We start from the raw sequence: 19,031 nt of genomic DNA, 5'->3' as shown, positions 1-19,031 counted from the left end.
AATAGGAGTGAAAATTCAATTAAATGTCAAAACACGACACAAAAAGACGTGTTTTAATACTCGGTGTTGACTTACACTTCCTGACGTCATTGTCTCCCGGCTGTCAGTCAAACGCCGTTAAACCCGCTCGCCTTTGGATGACGTCAGAACTTACCCGAGAGTCACCGCGTTTTTAGGATTTCGTCATTATCAAAGTAATTCGTGGACAGCTGTCAACATATCCACACGTTCATACGAAACAGGAAGTCTACATCATAAATTCGGCCTACTTATATGTCCAAAATATAAATAAATATGGGCTAAAAAAAAAAAGAAGAAGAAACAAACGGGATTCAAGTCGTAGCTCAACCAAACCCGCCGGAAACATGGCAGCATGGGAACTTCCGGTTTACGGTAAAGTTCACACCTGTTTGTCACATCATCCACAAAACGGGGGAAACGTTTGAACTTAAAAGTTAAAATAAATACTATCAAATGCACAGAGGAAAGTTTTTATTTATTTTGCTGCTCCCAGATGAACGAAATTTGGGTGAATTTAATGACATTAATGAATACATAACCTAAATTAATAAATAAAGTTAGTAATCACACCTGTGCTTTTCTGAAATGACTGAACAGAAAATGACAGGTAAGAAGAGATCAATGGTTCACTGCCATTGCTGAACCAGTTCTTATACTACCAGTTCAACTTCAAGTAACCTATAAAAGTTCCTTTGATAATGTTTCCACAGGTCTCACACTGAAGATGACCTCGGTATGCCACGAACGAAGAAGATCTCTGATTGAAAGAGTTTAAAAGAAACGTCTTTGAAGATCTTTGTATTCAGTTGGAGCGAAGGTGGCCGGCGGTGAAAAAGAGGAAGAAACAGGAGGATGGGGAGAAGAAGAGGGTGGACGACGAAAGTCACAACCATTTGTTGAAAAGGTTCTCACTTAAAGCAAAATAATAACAACTCTGCTTCCTGAACAGCAACAGCCAATCAGAGACAAGAATTCTGTCAAAAATACAAAATTTTAATTTTTTTTTTATTTGAGTGTGAATCCAAAAAAATCTCAAAGAAAATAACAACAATCTTAATTACATTTTATAAATACACATGAAATCATTAAAAACATTTTATTGAATTGGAATAAAAAAAACAACTAAACTAAACCAGAGAAGAAAATAACTTCAGAGAATTCCAACAATTAGAATTTTGTGTCACATTTACAACTCTGAGTTGAGATTTTAAAGTCAAATTAAAACTGAAAGATTGTCGATCAACATTTTAAAACCTAACAGTTAAATTAACTGTTGGATTTCTAGAAGGAGAAAAAATTGACTTCACTTCTTATTTTTCGGTTTTCTTTCTGACCCCGATCACGTCGCCTCGACTTTTTAGATCTTAAGCTCTTAAACTCCTCTGCTGCACACGCTCTGGTTAGTCGTGCTTGTACTCCAGATACTCGTGTCATTTTCTTAATTTTTAAATTGCTCTACAAACTTTTTAATTTTCTAATGAAGTCAGAAAAAGGTTCCTGTCATTGTTTCTCAGAGAAAAACACTTCAGTCAGACTTGTCGTGAAAACATCACTGAGAGCAATAAAAGAGATGTTGTTTTTGTTTGAGTCACTGCGGTTTGAATGTGAAGAGACCTTGGTGAGTTCACTCTGTCTGTGTGTGTGTGTGTGTGTGTGTGTGTGTGTGTGTGTGTGTGTGTGTGTGTGTGTGTGTGTGTGTGTGAAGTACATGGAAGGAAAACATAACAACGCTGTCATGCGTTTGTGTAACAGTGACCTCTAGTGGCGGCTGAACTGAACAGCCTCCTAAAGTCCTTCATTCTTCAACATGTACATTTCAACTTTCTTATGTGTCTTTATCTTAAAGTAAAGAACACGTTGACCTCATGACTCTGACTTTAATGAACTAAGAGACAAAGCAAGAGTTAAAATGAAAGAAATGTGTCTTTCAATATTAAATCAAATCTTATTAACTGACTTATTGTCTCAAACTATTTCCAAAAATTCAAACACATTTACAAACAATACAATCTATTGTAGAACTGTTGATTCAACAGCTGCAAGAAGCTGAAAATGTTTATTAAGTATTAATTCAGGTTGTAAATAGATAACACTGACGTGTTGTCCTTTCAGGCAGCACCAGTTTGGGCTCAGTTTCAAAAAACAAAGTTAAAACTTCCAGAGTTTTCATCCGACAGCAGCACCAAAATAATCTTTAATAAAGAGGAGAAACATGATCCCTGATCCTCCGAGTGGGTTGCAGATCATTTTAAAGTTAGTCTCAACCTGGATTCATGTTCGTAAAAAAAAATATTAGAGCTTTAACATCCTGTTGTGACTTTTAAGGGATTGTTTTGATTTAAAAACAATTTGATTTTGCAGCAGCTTTTCTCAAAAATTGTGATGGAATTGGTGGAGTTTTAAATTTAAATTTTTTTTTTTTGCAGTAAAATTGCAAAAATGTGAAAAAGAACCTGTGGATCTGAAACTGGAGCAGAGAAACTATTTTAAGCAAATCATTTATGGAAAAGAAAATCGTCAACATGCCCACTTACAGCCAAGTGTTCCTGAGCCTACGCAGTGATTTCCACTACAGAATCATGTCTGTTTTTAAAGCTATGCTCCAGTTCCAGGTTTCCATGGTGACATCACTAATGTTCACGTACCAGCAGTCGAACTCAGTGATGATGTTGATCAAGAGACCACACTCTGAATACTTCCTGATGAAGGTTGTTGCTTTATTGTTTTTATTTATGTAAAATAAAGAAATCCATCTTATTTCTGTGGCGCCACATTGATCTGTGCTTTTATATAAATATTTGCCTCTGAGCTACGTTCAAACATAAAAAAACTTTAAAAAAAAAAAGTGTTTCGAAGACTGCTGTGGAAATAAATATGTTCTTCAGGAAATTAAGAGATTAATTATTTTATTGTGGCATTTAGATTAAACCTAAACAATTAATCTCTGAGAAAACCTTAGGTGGAAACTACAAACATAAGTTTATTTCCTTTTGGTGGTTTTCCAGCTTGCGGTGAGAGAACGCAGGAGTGAGAAAAAAAAGTTGTCCAACAAAACTTGAAGATGTCTGATTCTCAGCAGAACAACATTTCTTCCAGCAGAAGCAGAGAGCCGGTAAAACATCATAAATATGTCATAAATACTCTCTACTGAAACAAGAAGGAGAAGAAACTCATCTGAGACCTGTGATCTTTGGGAAATATTCATCGTCACTGTCATTTCTCTTAAAAATATATATATAGACAGAATATTGCAGATTGGTGTGTTATCATCCAGGACATCGATGTGTGAGTCACAGTCCACTTGCCTGGTTCAATGAGAAACGATGGTTTCAATAGAAAACAATAAATCCCTGTTGAGGTTCCTGTTGTCAGAAGAGGAGCGTCGTCAGGGCGACCAGCCGTCACGGAGAGACCTGATTAACTGAGCCTCCGGGCTGTCGTCATCGTCCATCGTATCAAAAAAATCTACACACACACACACACACACACACACACACACACACACACACACACACACACACACACACACACACACACACACACACACACACACACACACACACACACACACACACACGGAACATTTTGCTGCTCAGTTTGGTTTGTTTGGGTTTAAGAAGAAGAAAATTCTCTCAACTAATGCGACATGAACTTAAAACTAGTCTTAAAACCAATTTTGAAACGGTCTTAAAAACAGACAAAATCAAGTCCAAAACCATTCTGAAACTATACTAGTCTTAAAGCCGGTTTAAAACCATTCTGAAACTATACTAGTCTTAAAGCCGGTTTAAAACCATTCTGAAACTATACTAGTCTTAAAGCCGGTTTAAAACCATTCCCAAGATGTCCTGCAGACTGAACTGATGTGCATGAAGCAGCTGTTCACTGAAGCCGTCTGTAGAACCAGCAGTTACTCACAGTCCGGGTTCTCAGGGTCACTCCTCCATGAGTTGTCCGAGCCCTCTGCATCATCCTCATCGTCGTCGTCATCATCATCAGTGCTGTCATTGTCGCTGCCGAGAAGACCTGCGATCTGTTGGAGAGATGGATCGATTAAAAAAATAAAAAAATAAACTTTACAGGAAGCAAAGCTGCAGTTTTATTCCACATTATAAATTAAATATTATTCCACATTATTCCACATAAAAACCAGAAGATCTCGAACCTAAAACCTTCCTTTAATTATTCAGCTTTAATGGTGAAAATTGAATCTATTTAATCATTTATTGTATTTTAATTACTCCTCTTCGTCATTTTTATTTTTAATATTTGTTTCGTTATTATTTTCTTACAATGAACTTTATTGTTTACATCTAAACTATCTTAATAATCATCTATAAAACAGAGTTGAACTGAACAGAAGAAAAGGTGATTTTCAATTCAATTTAAAATCAAATAAAACAAAAAATGATCATGATAAATCTTTTGTTCATTTCTTTTTCTAACTTGAAGGGAAATTGACATAAATTTCTTTAAAGAAATCAAAATCAAACTAATTAATATGATTTTAATATGATGAAAATGTTTCATAAAATGTGAAGAACAGAAGCCGACTGTCTCGTACTCCTTCGTCCGTGGGCGACTCGGCTCGCTCCTCGTTCTCCACCTCGTGGTCGTCGGCCAGTTCCTCGATGAGCAGGTCCGGGTCGATGTCGTCATCCTCGTCCTCGTCATCGTCGTCCGAGGAGTCATCGTCGTCCTGATCTTCGTCGTCCTGGAAGGACACGACACGCATTAAAAAACAAAACAACGACATCTCAACGAAACAACGTTCATGTGTGTGTGTGTGTGTGTGTGTGTGTGTGTGTGTGTGTGTGTGTGTGTGTGTGTGTCACCTGATCGTCATCGTCTCCCTCCTCGGCCAGTTTGTGTCGTCCCACCTCGTAGAGACGACACACCGTGTCCAAACTTACCGCGTCCTCGTTCTGGAAGGAGAAACAACAACGTTGGATTGTTAAAGGAGGAGGTTAAAGGTTAAAGGTTAAAGGTCACTCCTGTATCAGACTAAACTCCTTTTTTAAGGTACTTTAAGGTCGACGTCACTCCGACTGAATCAAACGACTAAATAACTCTTTACTTTTAAAATGTGCTTTTGTCTTCTGTTTCCATTTAACATGTCAACTTTTCTTCCAAACTGAACCTGACGAGTTTAAAGCGGCGTACCTCGATGACAGCCAGGTAGCAGTCCTTGGAGTCGGTGCACAGGTCGAAGATGTTCCTCTTCACGTCCATGGTGGCTAAAAATAACAACACAAACATATGTTTTATAATAAAGTCAAAGTGACGATCAAATTTACAGAAATCCAACAAATGAGGCTCGTAAAAAATAAAACAAAGGGAAACCAGGAGTTTTATAAACAAAAATAACAACACGGAAACAAAAACAGGAAGTTTAAATCCTTCATGGCTGTAAATATAAACTAAAGAGGGCTATAAAACTGTCCGAGGGTGAATTCAAACGTTTGGAGGAACCTTTCAGGACTTTTTGATCTGCTCTCGTTTTTTGACCAATGGGCTTTGAGCCAGCAGTAAACAGGAAGTGAGCCTACCAATGGGCTTGTAGTCTGTAGCATCAAAGGTTCTGAAGGAGGAGCCGAATGGACTCTTCATCGCCTGGTCCATCACATCGTCCTCATCAACGGCCTGCAGCATCGCTGGACACGAGAACGGGAGGAGACGGAGGATAACGTGTCACACACTGACACACAGAGACACACACACACACACACACACACACACACACACACACACACACACACACACACACACACACACACACACACACACACACACACACACACACACACACACACACACACACAGCATTGATTCAGTGTGTTAATAAGGGAGACACACACACCTCCATACATGATGGTGGCGTTGCTGTTGAAGACCAGCCTGCACTGGTCGAGGGCGGGAACGGTGTGCAGCAGGTGGAACGTCCTCAGGTCCCACTGAGAGGAGCTGTCAAGGACCAAGACAACAGGACAACGAGGGACAACGAGGGACAAGGCAGTCACTCTTTATAATACATAACCTGACTTCCTCCTTCGTTCCGGTCATAAACACTACGACCACTAGAGGGCACACCCCCGTAAACATCTAATCCAGCGGCCCCTTCCGAGGATACGATCTCCGTGTTGATGATGACCTCCAGCCCGTTGGGATGGAAAACGCCGCTGATGTTCATGTTGAACTTGTCGAACTTGTGGATCGCCCGAGACGCCCGCACGTCCCACAGCACGCCGTCATTCAGCACCAGGTTGTCGGTGGGGTCGAAGGTCGCGCAGTTCCTCTTGTAGATGTTGGCCAGCGAGGGGTCGTTCAGGGTCAGCGTCTTCTGGCCCGTCTGGATGTCGTAGATCTGCAGGGAGACGATTTTATCACTGGACGCATGAGGGGACGTTCAGCGAGTCGTGGCAGAGGATTGTGGGTAACCTACGTGTGCCACCTGGTCCTCGGTGCCGATGACTCTGTCCTGAGAGAGTTTACTGAACTCTACGTAATGATCGTCTACGAAGGAGCTCCTGAGAGAGACGGGAAACGCATCAGAAAACCACAACACACTTAATCAACTGTCAATGAAATAAAAACCATGACTGAGTTTTACTTCATACTGAAGACGCCGTCCATTCTCCAGAGAGCCGACAGTGGGACGCTCCAGGAGGCGGAGGTCAGCAGCAGCTTCCCGTCCTGACACACACACAAGTCTTCATATGAGAATTATTTCATTTAGATGAAACAAAAGTTTAAAAAAAAAAAAAACTTGAATAGAACGGTCCAGTTTATTAGGTGTTTTTTTTTTAAACAGAAACCCAGCAGAGTTTCATGTTGGAGAAGAAAAGGTAAATCACTTCCACGTGTTCTGGAGCTGCTCATCACTCCTGTAATACTGAGAAATAATCCAAACTATAATGGAAAAGGTTTTAAAACAACAATTCCCTTCAGTTTTGAGCCATCGTATCCAGATAAGAGACCAGACGCTGTCCAGGGTCCTGAAAACACATTTATGTTTAATATTCTTCTGATAGTCAGAAAAACTCTCAGGACAAAATGGATGAAAACTGATTTTCCAATTTTCTTCTCGTACATTTTTTCTTTGAATTTTTCTGGTTTTAAGTTAATTTACTTTATTCTTTTCCTTTTTCAAAATGGTAACAAACAAAACCCCTGTGTGTGTGTGTGTGTGTGTGTGTGTGTGTGTGTGTGTGTGTGTGTGTGTGTGTGTGTGTGTGTGTGTGTGTGTGTGTGTGAGCGTGTGTCTTTGTGTGTGTGTGTGTGTGTGTGTGTGAGCGCGTGTGTGTGCGTGAGAGCGTGTGTGTGTGTGCGTGTGTGTGTGTGTGTGTGTGTGTGTGTGTGTGTGTGTGTGTGTGTGTGTGTGTGTGTGTGTGTGTGTGTGAGAGCGTGTGTGTGTGTGTGTGTGTGTGTGTGTGTGTGTGTGTGTGTGTGTGTGTGTGTGTGTGTGTGTGTGTGTGTGTGTGTGTGTGTGTGTGTGTGTGTGTGTGTGTGTGTGTGTGTGTGTGTGTGTGTGTGTGTGTGTGTACCCTGGAGGGCTGCAGGTGTGTGATGGCGGACTGGTGGCAGGTGTAGTTGGCCTCCTCCTCCCCGGAGAACACGTTGTAGAACTTGAGGTGTCCGGAGCAGGTTCCCAGCATCAGGAAGCGCTCGAAGGCCGAGAAGGCGCAGCAGGTGAAGCTGCTCTCGTCCTCGTCGCCCTCGTGGAGGACGGACATGGGGCGGAACCTGGATGGGGGGGGGACAACAACAGGAAGTGGAGGGAGAAGTGATGGTTTGGACTTCCTCAGAAGATGTTTTTTTGCTCCACAGGTGGGCGTGGCGGTTACCTGCTGAAGATCAGGTGGCGGTCCAGGCCCCCCCGGTCCACGCCTCCGTACTTGGGGTAGAGCACCCTGCTGCCCAGACGGGCGGTGAAGTTGGACGGAGCCTGGCGCCTCTGTTTGGGCTCGGGGCAGCGGTGGGGGGTGAACAGGGAGAAGGGGGGGCAGGTGGTGACGGGGTTGGGGCAGCGGGCGTGCTGCTCCCGCAGGTACTCCGTGATGATGCTGTCCAGGGTGGGGGGGGAGGGGAGGTGGCCGTCCAGCTGCTTCTTCATGGCCGGAGTCTGACGAAGATGAAGATGAAGATGAAGAGGTAAACTACATGTTATTCATTTGATTTAATAATATTCAGTACATCCAGCGGTGAACTCTTTTATCCTTCATTATATATTTATTCATTGCTTATTTCTTGTTTTTATATTTAAAATATGTTTTATTATTATGTTATTTGTGTTTTAAGATTTTTGTTTGTTGGAGGACTGTAATGATTCAGTGAATATAAAACCTGCTTCTGATCATTTGTGATGACGAGGAGTGAAATCATATTTGTGAATAATGACCTGGATGAACGCTCCGTGGTCCGACTTCTGCTTCAGCGCCCGAAGTCTTTTCCCTGAGTTGCAGTTGGTCGCCGGTCGTTCCCGCGAGAAGAGAATCCGTCCGACCGGGTGCGAGCTCTGTGCGAGAGCTGCAGGGTGAGGATGAGGAGGCGTGAAGGCCGAGGTAGAGGCGGAGGAGCACGGAGGATGAGGAGGGAGGAGGGCCCGGGAGGAAGAGGGAGAAGCTACGACGGCCGAGGACAGCGGAGAGATTCCGACGTGGCCGACGACACGAGCCGAGATCCCGCCGGCTAACCTGCAGCTGCGGGAGGCCGAGGAGAAGGAGGAGGAGGAGGGCGGGGTCAGGCAGGAGGAGGAGGAGCTGGGACACACGGACGCGACGGGCAGGTTGGCCTCTTTGACCAGCAGGCTGGCCGTGTCGTGGAGCCCTTTGGCCGCCAGGTGGTTCCTGATGAGCACCAGGAGCTCCTTCTCGGAGAAGGTGATGCGTGACTGGGCGACCACGTTGGCCCTCTGCAGGCGGGCCAGCGACACGTCGGTGCCGACGAGGAGCGGCTTCCCGGAGACGCGCTCCGTCAGCTCCACGGCGTAGCGGCAGAAACGCACGTGTTCGCTTCGTTTGTCCTGCAGCAGCGGCTCCTTCATCAGCTGACAAACAAACACAACAAAAACAGCACGCGGGGTTGGATGTGCGTGTATTAGTGTGATCTCTGTGATCCTGATTGGATAATATTTATTAAAGTATTTAAGAGGTCTGTTCAAAACCTGCTGGATGTGTCCGCTGCTGAAGAGCGGCAGCTTGCTGATGATCTGACGGATCGCGGAGCTGCGAGAGAGTCCGACCAGAGACTTGCAGGCCAGAGCGCGGATCAGGTCCGCGTCTGTGATCGGCATCTTCACCGACAGCAGAGACAGGAGCACCTAAAGGGGACCGAGGGACAAGAGGGACGAGAGAGACGAGAGGGACCGGAGGGACGAGAGGGACGAGAGAGACCAGAGGGACGAGAGGGACCGGAGGGATGAGAGAGACGAGAGGGACGAGAGGGACCGGAGGGATGAGAGGGACGAGAGGGACCGGAGGGACGAGAGGGACGAGAGGGACCGGAGGGACCGGAGGGACCAGAGGGATGAGAGGGACGAGAGGGACGAGAGGGACCGGAGGGACCGGAGGGACAAGGGAATTTAGCAAAATTGCAAGCTGCTGCAAATACTTGACTTGACAAACTTGACTTTGCGTTAAATATTGTGATTTCCTGGATGAGGAAGATTCATAACTAATAAATCAGAGAAGCTTTCAGGCCTCAGACAGTTCAGCGCTTTACAGACGAGTTTAAGGATTTTAAAATCTGTCCTTTGACAAACAGGAAGTCAGAGCAATTTTTAATCGTCTAACCAGTTGAAAATAAAAAACCTTCTGCATCTTTACAGACAGAAATCCTTTGTGATTTCTCGCTGGTTGAGTTCCAATAAAAACGCTGCTCGTCATCTGTTCTCACCTTTATCCCGTTGTTGTTCTGCACCACCTGCCACATGTGGGCCAGCACCCTGCCGTGGGGGGCGGCGGCCTGCTGCAGGTGGAGGGGGGTCCGGAGCGGGGCGACAGCGAACGCACCGGCGGTGTTCAAGCTCTGGTCCGGAGCGCACACGCAGTTTGTGATCACCTGAGGACGGACAGGCGTGAAGTTATGACGGAGAAGGAGCTGATGAAAGTGTCACGTTCCTTTAAGAGACGTCGGAAACAGGAAGCGTGGATGACAAATTTCACAATAAACTACGTCCACTTTTATATACAGTGAGGTCACACCGTTACAGTGCAGTGATGTCATCACACCAACATGTCCGAATGTTGCCAAACATCTCCACTTTTTTTCGTACTGAAAATTACAACAATGATACGACGTGGCACACCGACAGGCTCGCCTGACGTTGCCATGGCTACCGGTGCAGCTCACAAACATCATCGAGTAAAACCCGTCTCTCTTACTTGCAGCGCCGACTTCTGGATCTCGGCGTCGTTGATGAACACTTCGCCCTCCGCGACGCCCAGAATGATGCTCATACCTGCAGCGGAGACGAGAGACTTTAAAACCGCTCAGTTAAACAGAAGTTGACCTCACAGGCGGACAGACGCCACCGCTCTGTACCGGGCCTGGAGGCGAGGGGTGGGTCTGACTGACTTATGCCCCGCCCACTTACACCAGAAACCTGACCGCACTTCAAGCATGTCAATGAAACCAGACGACATATCTGTGTTTGAGTCCCAATGTCAAGAAGTTGATGCTTTTTCAATGGGAGTCTATTGGCGCCTGCCCCTGGTGGCCCTCGGTGGTATTACACTGTAATAAGTCAAATGAAGCAGAATATAACGTTTTACTGACCTACGGTGGAAACGGTCAACCTGTTTTCATCCACAACGTTCACGGTGTCGGCCAGCACCAACTGGACTTTAGGAACCACGGTGAGGATAGCCAGGATGTCCAGGGCGTAGCGCACGGTGTCACTCCTGGACTCACAAACACACACACAAAGACATCGGTACAAACTCACAAAGACGAGCAGGAGAAAACAGAAACGGCGCTCGTCTTTTACCGGCCGTTGTACGTCCTCCAGTCGCAGGCGGTAGAAATGAGCTGCAGCATCAGAGGGACGCAGGACAGCTTGTAGAAAACCTCCACGGGCTCCCAGTAGAGCTGAGGAGGTCCAGACTCGATGAGGAACTCCATCATCTCGATGACCTGCTCTCTGGAGTACATGCAGGCCTGGAAACACACACAGATTTAAAACACACCATGTAGTTTGTTTGAGGACCCCAATTCCACTAATCTTTAAGTAACAGTTCAAGAAAATGTTTTTTTTTTTTTATCTCCACTTGCAATTGTACTTCGAAAGAAAAAAACAACAACACTTAAATCTTCACATATTGTGTCCCGGTTGTTTAGAAAAGTTGCTGCAAAATCAAACTGTTTTTTTTCTCACAGAAATCCCAAAGAAGAGAAGAGAAACGTGTGACGACAACGTAAATGAAACAGGAAGCTGACCTTGTAGAACGGCTGCTGAGGAACCACGTCTGAAGTGTGCAGAGACTGTTTCACCTGCTCCGTCTTCACCACCAGGTGAGCCTCAAAGTACCTGCAGTCATCAGCTCATCAGCTCATCAGCAGTAATTACAGTTTTAAAGGCAACACAGCAGCGGACACAACGAGCAGGTGGGAAGATGTGTGAGGAGGAAACTGACGAGTGTCTGCAGGTTTTATTGAGGACGATTTAAGACTTTCAGACGTGATGAAAAACTGAAAACTGTTTAACTTTTAAAAGGAAATTCAAATTCAATGAGCATTTAACTTATTAAAAACAAAATTAACAAAAGTCAGGAGCTGCTTCCTCTCATGTGATGATGCAGGTGAAGTGTGTGTGGTTTCTCTTGGTGTGTGTGTGTGTGTGTGTGTGTGTGTGTGTGTGTGTGTGTGTGTGTGTGTGTGTGTGTGTGTGTGTGTGTGTGTGTGTGTGTGTGTGTGTGTGTGTGTGTGTGTGTTACCTGCGTAGAGCCAGACAGGTGTGTTTGGCCGTCTGCCGGCTGGAGAACACCTGGTCGTCGCTCATCACCGACGCCTCGTTCTCTGTGTTCAGGATTTCCAGAGTGCTTACCTGCAGGAGGGAGGAGGGGAGGAGAGAGAGGGAGGGAGGAGGAGGGGGGGAGTCGTTGTCAACGTTTACGTCGGACACGGTGGATCACAGTCGCTCCAAAACCTCGTAAACATCTGATCAGTGACTCGTTTTAAGAAGTCCGGAGAGGCACAAGGATGTTTTCTGAAACACTTTGACCAACTGAAAGGACATTTTAGGGAAATTTAACCTCACAAAGCCTCATTGAACAGGTTCTCAGAGTAATTTAACTTTAGAGGATGTAAAGTAAGACCAATGATGAACGATGAATTGTTTTGGACTCATTTTAAACTGGAGTTTAGGTTAAATTTGAACTAAACTTCATGATATTTGAGGACTCTGCCCAGAAACTGATCCCACCCCCCGACTTTAATGTCTGAAAGAGACTTTTTATAATTGCATGATATTCCAGGAGCTCCAGGACCAGTAGTTCCTCCACAGATTTGTTCTGCAGAGCTGATCTTTGCTGTGCAGCTTCTCCTTTCCACACCGTCCACTTCCTGACTGACCAGGTTGACGAGCCGGCGCAGGCCGTCCTGCCGGTCGAAGAGCTGCAGCACCGCCCGGCAGGAGAAGGAGATGGAGAAGAACATGGTGGCGTGGCAGACGCCTGAAGCGTGAGACGACTCCAGCAGGAACAGAGCGTAGGACACCATGTCGGGGAGGACGCCGGCCGGCAGCGAACACACCTGCAGAAACACACAGCTGAGAGTCTGCCCGCCAACCCGCCAACACCCGGACCGACCGTGTTGTGAGTTTGTGTGTGCGTCTCCGTACCCGCTCCATGGCGTCGTGGTTGTACGCCACGTAGTAGAGGCAGAGGGAGACGCCGATCGCCGCCATGGAGCGCCGTGGGACCTCCAAGAGCTTCTGCACGCCTCCGTGAGCGATGAACTCCGAGGCGAACTTCTTGTAGAGCAGCAGCGAGGCCAGATACTGCAGAGACACGGGAGAGGGTTTTATTAAGACAACGTCAGAAAACAGAAAACAAATCCACGCAGATTTAACGAGTACGTTTTGTTTTTTTGTTGCAGATTTCTGTAAACCAGCAGCTTCAAAATCTATAAGAAGCAGCTTGTGACAGAAAATGAGAAATCAGATTTTAAACTTGAGTTCAGTGCTCAAACATTAAATAAATTGAAAGAGGCCTTAAGTGACCATATTTGGACGAGTTGGGGCGGAGCTGACTGACTAAGCCCCGCCCACCTATACCAGAAACCTGACTGCAGCACAGGCCTGTCAATCAAGACCTTTACGTTTGTAAAGGTTTTCTAACCTCCTCTTCTTTCTGAGGAAACTGAACATTTTTTGTTTAAAATATTTGCGTGCCACATTAAAAACTGTGAACACAGTTGCAGCATTTTGAGGAGTGAAGTTTGTATCAGCAGACCTCCACCCTCAAAGGTTCGGATTATCTCTCTCACGCAGACAACTTGGTCTGCAGGGGGGAGCCGAGCGTCTCCATGGAAACCTGGACTGAACAGCAACCAGACTGCTGAAAGGCTCAACTAAACATTTAATCGGATAAAATACTATTAAAGATTAAACAATTAGTCCATTAATCCACCAGTCAAAAATAATCTGCAACTATTTTTTATAAACGATTAGTTGCGAAAAATAATAAGTGAAATAAATACCAAATATAAAAACAAAAAAAATTGAGGATGTTCTGCTTTGTTTTAATCATTTATCTTTATAAGGATAAATGATTTACATCTTTAGGGATTTTAAGAGTTTTAATTGAACAAATAAAGACGTCACCTTCAGCTCAGTAAAATGTTTTGGCAAATTTTTTTAGCCAACGACCCAAAAATATGAGCAGCAATATAATCAATAAATACAATAATTAGATTTGTAAATGAAAAAATAAAGCTTGTTTCACACCTGGTAACGGATGTAAATGAACTTTTAACAATCATTTTATATCGCTCTTATATCGGCTCTGGAGCAGATTTATTCAACAGTATTTTATAAGGTGGTTTCTTTTTGTTATAGAATATAAAAAAGTTTATAGTCAATAACCTGAATAATGAACTAACTGGACTTGAAATCTGTTAACAACATGGCTGTGCTCGTTATTCTATAAATACGATGGATATTTTCTCTGCGATGTTTTTGAAGACAGTAAAAGCTGCCGTGTCACCAGCAGGGCGTCGAAGGTGAGCTGGACGTTCCTGGTCGTCCGGACGTCGATGTAGTTCATCAGCAGCGAGCGCGTGTCCAGCTGCATGAAAACCGCCAGCAGCTGCAGAGGAAACAGAAACGTTGCATCATCAGGACTTTTTAATTCGGTGTGTTGTAAGAAAATGTGTCCGATTGATTTTCCAGATGAGAAGACAGGTGTTGGTATCTGAACTCTGACCTCCTGGCAGTCTCCCAGCGGCGTCAGGTACTGCAGGATGAGCCTCTGCTCCATGGCCGAGCTCAGCGGAGAGAGGGAGTAGTCGGTGCCGATCACCATGGAGCTCATCTCAGACCAGGTGCTTCTGGACGCCTGTTGGCTGCCTTTGGCCCTCTCCTCCTCCTTCTCCTCCTCCTCCTCCTTCTCCTCCTCCTTCTCCTCCTTCTCCTCCCCCTCCTTCTTCTCCTCCTCCTTCTCCTCCTCCTCCTCCTCCTCCATCCTGCTGGAGGAGGTGGTAAAGTTGAGCTTCTGCGTCACCTTCCTCCCGTTCTCCTTTACTGCCCGTGTCCTCCCCCCCCTCCTCCTCCTCCTCCTCCTCCCTCCCCTCCGTTCTCCGTCGTCCTGGAGACGGCGTCCAGACTCGTTTGGTAAAGAGGAAGTCGCCGGGCGTCGCAGCCGCGGTTGACCAGCGGAGAGCTGCTGCACACCTCCTCCTCTCCTCCCATCGTCTTGTCTGCTGTGGCGCTGGAGGTCTGGGCGGCTTCGACCTGAAGGTCCTGAGGTCGATTCTGGGTCGCGGCCTCTTTAATCTGCAGCTCACGCAGGCGCCGGATCATAATCGGTACCTGCAAGTCATGTTTTCAGAAGATTCTCTGAGGCCGGTTTAATATTTCAGTCACACCGACATTAAATAAAATCAGTCAGGACATGATGATGCACACGGAGCAGCAGGAAGAAAGAATCTTCAAGAGGAAGGATTCAGTTTCGACTAACTGATCAACATCAGCACAGATTCTGTCGTGGAAATCAGTGCATGGGCTCAGGAACACTCGGCTGTAAGTCGGCAAGTTGAAGATTTTCCGCTCCCCAAAATCTGCTGTTTCTCTGCTCCAGTTTCAGGTTTCCGTGGTAACATCACTAATGTTGACGTGCCAGCGGTCACGTTAACGTGAGGAACTCGGTGATGATGTTGAACTCTGAATACTTCCTGATGGAGGTCGTTGCTTCCTGCTGCTCCGTGTGCATCACCGTGCTGCGTTCAGGAACTCTCTCTGAACTTATCGATTACCCACCAGCTGAGCGTTGTCCTCTCGGTAGCTCGCCACCACTTCCTGGTCGCAGAGCGCTCTGGCCAGCAGGCCGGTGGCGTAGACACACAGCGGCCGCTCGGCTTCTCGCGCCCAGCCGAACAGCTTTTCAACGACACCTTCCTGTCGAGCACGAGACACGGAGGACGAAACACACTTCTGGTTTTGATGATCAATATTCAATCTGGTTTGAATGAGTTATTCTTCAAAACACACTCTGGAGACTTCGAGCAAACAAACTTAGTGCTTTTTAAGAGTTTTCGAAGACTTCAGAAAGTTAAATGAAACATCATTTCCTCTGGAAAAGAAATGCACTCCAAGATTATAAAACATATCAGCAAAATAAAATGTAAAAAAAACCTGCTTTCAGTTTCCTTAAAATCCACAGAATCCGACATGATTGTTGTCAGGTCACCTAAACAATGGACGACCTCTGGAGTCTGTGATTTATATCATTGTTAAATATTGTTACCCGCTCCTTGAAGACGACGGTGGTCTCCAGGCCCGGCATGACGTCCAGCAGCAGGCGACAGGCCGCCGTGTTGAGGTTCAGCTCTCTGCTGGTCAATATGTACGTGTCCAACAGCTGCGAACACAAATCAGAGACCAGATTTATTCACTCCGACTCCTTCTGATCAGATCCTGCAGGACTGAAATAAACGTACTGCATTCGTGAAGTCGTCGTTCATGAGGAGCTTCTTGAGGAGTTGTCCCAGAGTGCAGTCTGGGTCGGCCCGTCCTGGAGAGACAGACAGAACCTCAACGACAGGTTTTAATAAACGCAAGCTTTTAAAGGTTTAAACAAAAACACAACCAAGATCAACCTGGATGACGGTCGTCGAACGGGTCGGGGTCGGCTTTGTGATATTCTTCAGTCTCGCGCTCGATCAGCTTCGATATTCTGCAGGAAAAAAAACCACAGAAAAGAGATTAAACTCTGAAGAAACCTTTTTATTGATTAATTGATTATTTTTTTTACATCAGATCACAGCTCACCTTGTCAGAACAGACACCAGCTGCTCTGTGGTTCCTCGCTGGGTTCCTTCCCATTCGTCCAGCAGCGCCACCACCTCCTCCTTGGCGTCCCGGGTCGCCGCTACAGCCGGCGCCGCCGCTGCGACGGCTGCATTAGCAGCAGCAGCCGAGGCCGAAGACGGCGGCGGCTGGTCATTAGAGGAAGACATCGCTGCCTGGAGGACAGTTTCAAAAGCTTTTCAATAACATGTGCAGCTAAAGCTTTCATCTTTCAGAAAACGTGTTATTTGGAGAATTCAGTTCACATTTCCAGAGTTTCTTGGAGGAAAAGCCTCCAAACGCCACTTTTGCATGTCATTATCTTCACGCCTTCTCTGTGGTGTCTCTCTGCTGTTCTTTTCCTTCTCTGCTCTCCTCTCTCCTCTCTCCTCTCTCCTCTCTCCTCTCTCCTCCCTCCTCCCTCCTCTCTCCTCCCTCCTCTCTCTCTCTCTCCTCCCCTCCTCCCTCCTCTCTCCCTCTCTCTCCCTCTCCTCTCTCCTCCCTCCTCCCTCCTCTCTCCTCCCTCCTCTCTCTCTCCCTCCTCTCTCCTGCCTCCTCCCTCCTCTCTCCTCTCTCCTCCCTCCTCTCTCCTCCCTCCTCTCTCTCCCTCCTCCCTCCTCTCTCCTCTCTCCTCCCTCCCTCTCTCCTCCCTCCTCTCTCCCTCCCTCTCTCTCTCCTCCCTCCTCTCTCCTCCCTCCTCTCTCCTCCCTCTCTCTCCTCTCTCCTCCCTCCTCTCTCCCTCCCTCCTCTCTCCTCCCTCCTCCCTCCTCTCTCCTCTCTCCTCCCTCCTCTCTCCTCCCTCCTCTCTCCTCCCTCCTCCCTCCTCTCTCCTCCCTCCTCTCTCCTCCCTCCTCCCTCCTCTCTCCTCCCTCCTCTCTCCTCCCTCCTCTCTCCTGCCTCCTCCCTCCTCTCTCCTCCCTCCTCTCTCCTCCCTCCTCTCTCCTGCCTCCTCCCTCCTCTCTCCTCTCTCCTCCCTCCTCTCTCCTCCCTCCTCTCTCCTCCTCTCTCTCCTCTCCTCCCTCCTCTCTCCTCCCTCCTCTCTCCTCCCTCCTCTCTCCTGCCTCCTCCCTCCTCCTCCTCTCTCCTCCCTCCTCTCTCCTCCCTCTCTCTCCCTCCTCTCTCCTCCCTCCTCTCTCCTCTCCTCCCTCCTCTCTCCTCCCTCCTCTCTCCTCCCTCCTCTCTCCTGCCTCCTCCCTCCTCTCTCCTCTCTCCCTCCTCCTCCTGCTCCTCTCTCCTCTCTCTCCTCTCTCCTCCCTCCTCTCTCCTCCCTCCTCTCTCCTCTCCTCTCTCCCTCCTCCCTCCTCTCTCCTCCCTCCTCTCTCCTCCCTCTCTGCCTCCTCCTCCTCTCTCCTCTCTCCTCCCTCCTCTCTCCTCCCTCCTCTCTCTCCTCCCTCCCTCCTCTCTCCTCTCTCCTCCCTCCTCCCTCCTCTCTCCTCCTCCTCCCTCCTCTCCTCTCTCCTCCCTCCTCCTCCTCTCTCCTCTCTCCTCCCTCCTCCCTCCTCTCTCCTCCCTCCTCCCTCCTCTCTCCTCCCTCCTCCTCCTCTCTCCTCCCTCCTCCAGGCAGATGTTCATCCACAGCTGGATCTGGGAGGGTTTCTGTTAGGAGGCCGTTTCTCCTTCCCTCCCGTGAACTCTCACCGGTAGATTTCTCTCCGACTTCAGGTCTAAAATCTAAAGTGAAGCTTCAGATCTTTAAAGAGCCGCAGACACGCAGGAGTGTTGTTGTTTACCTCCAACCAGGTGGGTAAACAAAGTAAAACACCAACATCAAACTGAGAGAAGGAGGAGGAGGAGGAGGAGGAGGAGAAGGAGGAGGAGAAGAAGGAGGAGGAGGAGGAGGAGGAGGAGGAGAAGGAGGAGGAGGAGGAGAAGGAGGAGGAGGAGGAGGAGGAGGAGGAGGAGAAGAAGGAGGAGGAGGAGGAGGAGGAGAAGGAGGAGTATTTAGTTAAAGTTATCTCTTCCTCGTGCAGGTTTTTTGCCGCCCAACACTGGCCGTCAGCTGTCAGAGAGCAGCCGGACTCCGAGGCCTCCGTCCCGGACCCGGTGACCCGGTGAGCCGGTGAGCCGGTGAGCAACAGGTGGTCTCCGGTTCGGGACCTCCGCTGCTCCCGGAGCTCAGCTAACGGGCTGACAGTTAGCTCCCCTCGGCTAACTGCCCGCCCCTCCCTCCGGCGGAGGCTCCGGCTGAGTTCGGGTCCCGGAGAGTCCCCCCGGAGCCGGGTCGGGACCGGGCGAGGCGGCAGCGCGCGGACACCCGGTCCGCCTCATGTCTCGCGGACACCAGCAGCTTCAGCTAGCAGCTCGCGCTCCGATGTTCCTCACCTGAGTTTAGTGCGCGCGCTCGGCCTCGCGCTCCTCGCGCTCAACTCGTCCTTCGTAGAAAATTCTCAACAACTTTCCGCGTGAAAACAGAAGAAACAGCGACGACGATCAAAACGTTTCACCAAAGAAAAAGTTTCACGTTTATTTTTCAAACTTCTGCCGGCGGCCGAGAGCTGCGTCATCG

The 19,031-nt window shown here is 47.4% G+C and overlaps 1 protein-coding gene across 1 annotated transcript; it reads right to left on the bottom strand.

Annotated features, from left to right (window-relative positions):
• Positions 1-2,275: 2,275 nt before the first annotated feature.
• On the bottom strand, positions 2,276-19,001 carry LOC138630050 (DDB1- and CUL4-associated factor 1-like). Its single transcript, XM_069714149.1, has 31 exons — positions 18,848-19,001; positions 16,508-16,701; positions 16,336-16,412; positions 16,177-16,250; positions 15,984-16,097; positions 15,497-15,634; positions 14,801-15,049; positions 14,445-14,759; positions 14,226-14,327; positions 12,860-13,018; positions 12,592-12,771; positions 11,955-12,064; positions 11,458-11,548; positions 11,009-11,178; positions 10,798-10,922; positions 10,404-10,480; positions 9,916-10,080; positions 9,185-9,340; positions 8,420-9,067; positions 7,866-8,143; positions 7,566-7,764; positions 6,632-6,714; positions 6,464-6,548; positions 6,152-6,385; positions 5,882-5,975; positions 5,571-5,675; positions 5,185-5,258; positions 4,857-4,946; positions 4,586-4,735; positions 3,940-4,054; positions 2,276-3,486 (listed from the first exon to the last, which is right to left on the bottom strand). Exons 2-31 carry the CDS (start codon positions 16,693-16,695, stop codon positions 3,407-3,409), a joined length of 4,725 nt encoding a protein of 1,574 aa, XP_069570250.1. The 5' UTR covers positions 16,696-16,701; positions 18,848-19,001; the 3' UTR covers positions 2,276-3,406.
• Positions 19,002-19,031: the final 30 nt, after the last annotated feature.

The sequence above is a fragment of the Brachyistius frenatus genome, unplaced genomic scaffold (assembly GCF_029030835.1).
Source record: "Brachyistius frenatus isolate BFR_SWC_R1_liver_20210118 unplaced genomic scaffold, ASM2903083v1 Contig_126, whole genome shotgun sequence".
NCBI classification, from domain to species: Eukaryota; Metazoa; Chordata; class Actinopteri; family Embiotocidae; genus Brachyistius; species Brachyistius frenatus.
This window is presented reverse-complemented; position numbering and strand designations above follow the sequence as displayed.

Bases quoted from the DNA above. Each gene is read 5' to 3' on its own strand.
- LOC138630050 (XM_069714149.1), bottom strand. From the start codon at position 16,695: ATGTCTTCCTCTAATGACCAGCCGCCGCCGTCTTCGGCCTCGGCTGCT. The intron at 12,772-12,859 runs GTACGGAGACGC...GTGTTTCTGCAG, and splicing joins ACCACGACGCCATGGAGCGG to GTGTGTTCGCTGCCGGCCGG. The intron at 5,976-6,151 runs GTATCCTCGGAA...AGCTCCTCTCAG, and splicing joins TCATCATCAACACGGAGATC to TGGGACCTGAGGACGTTCCA.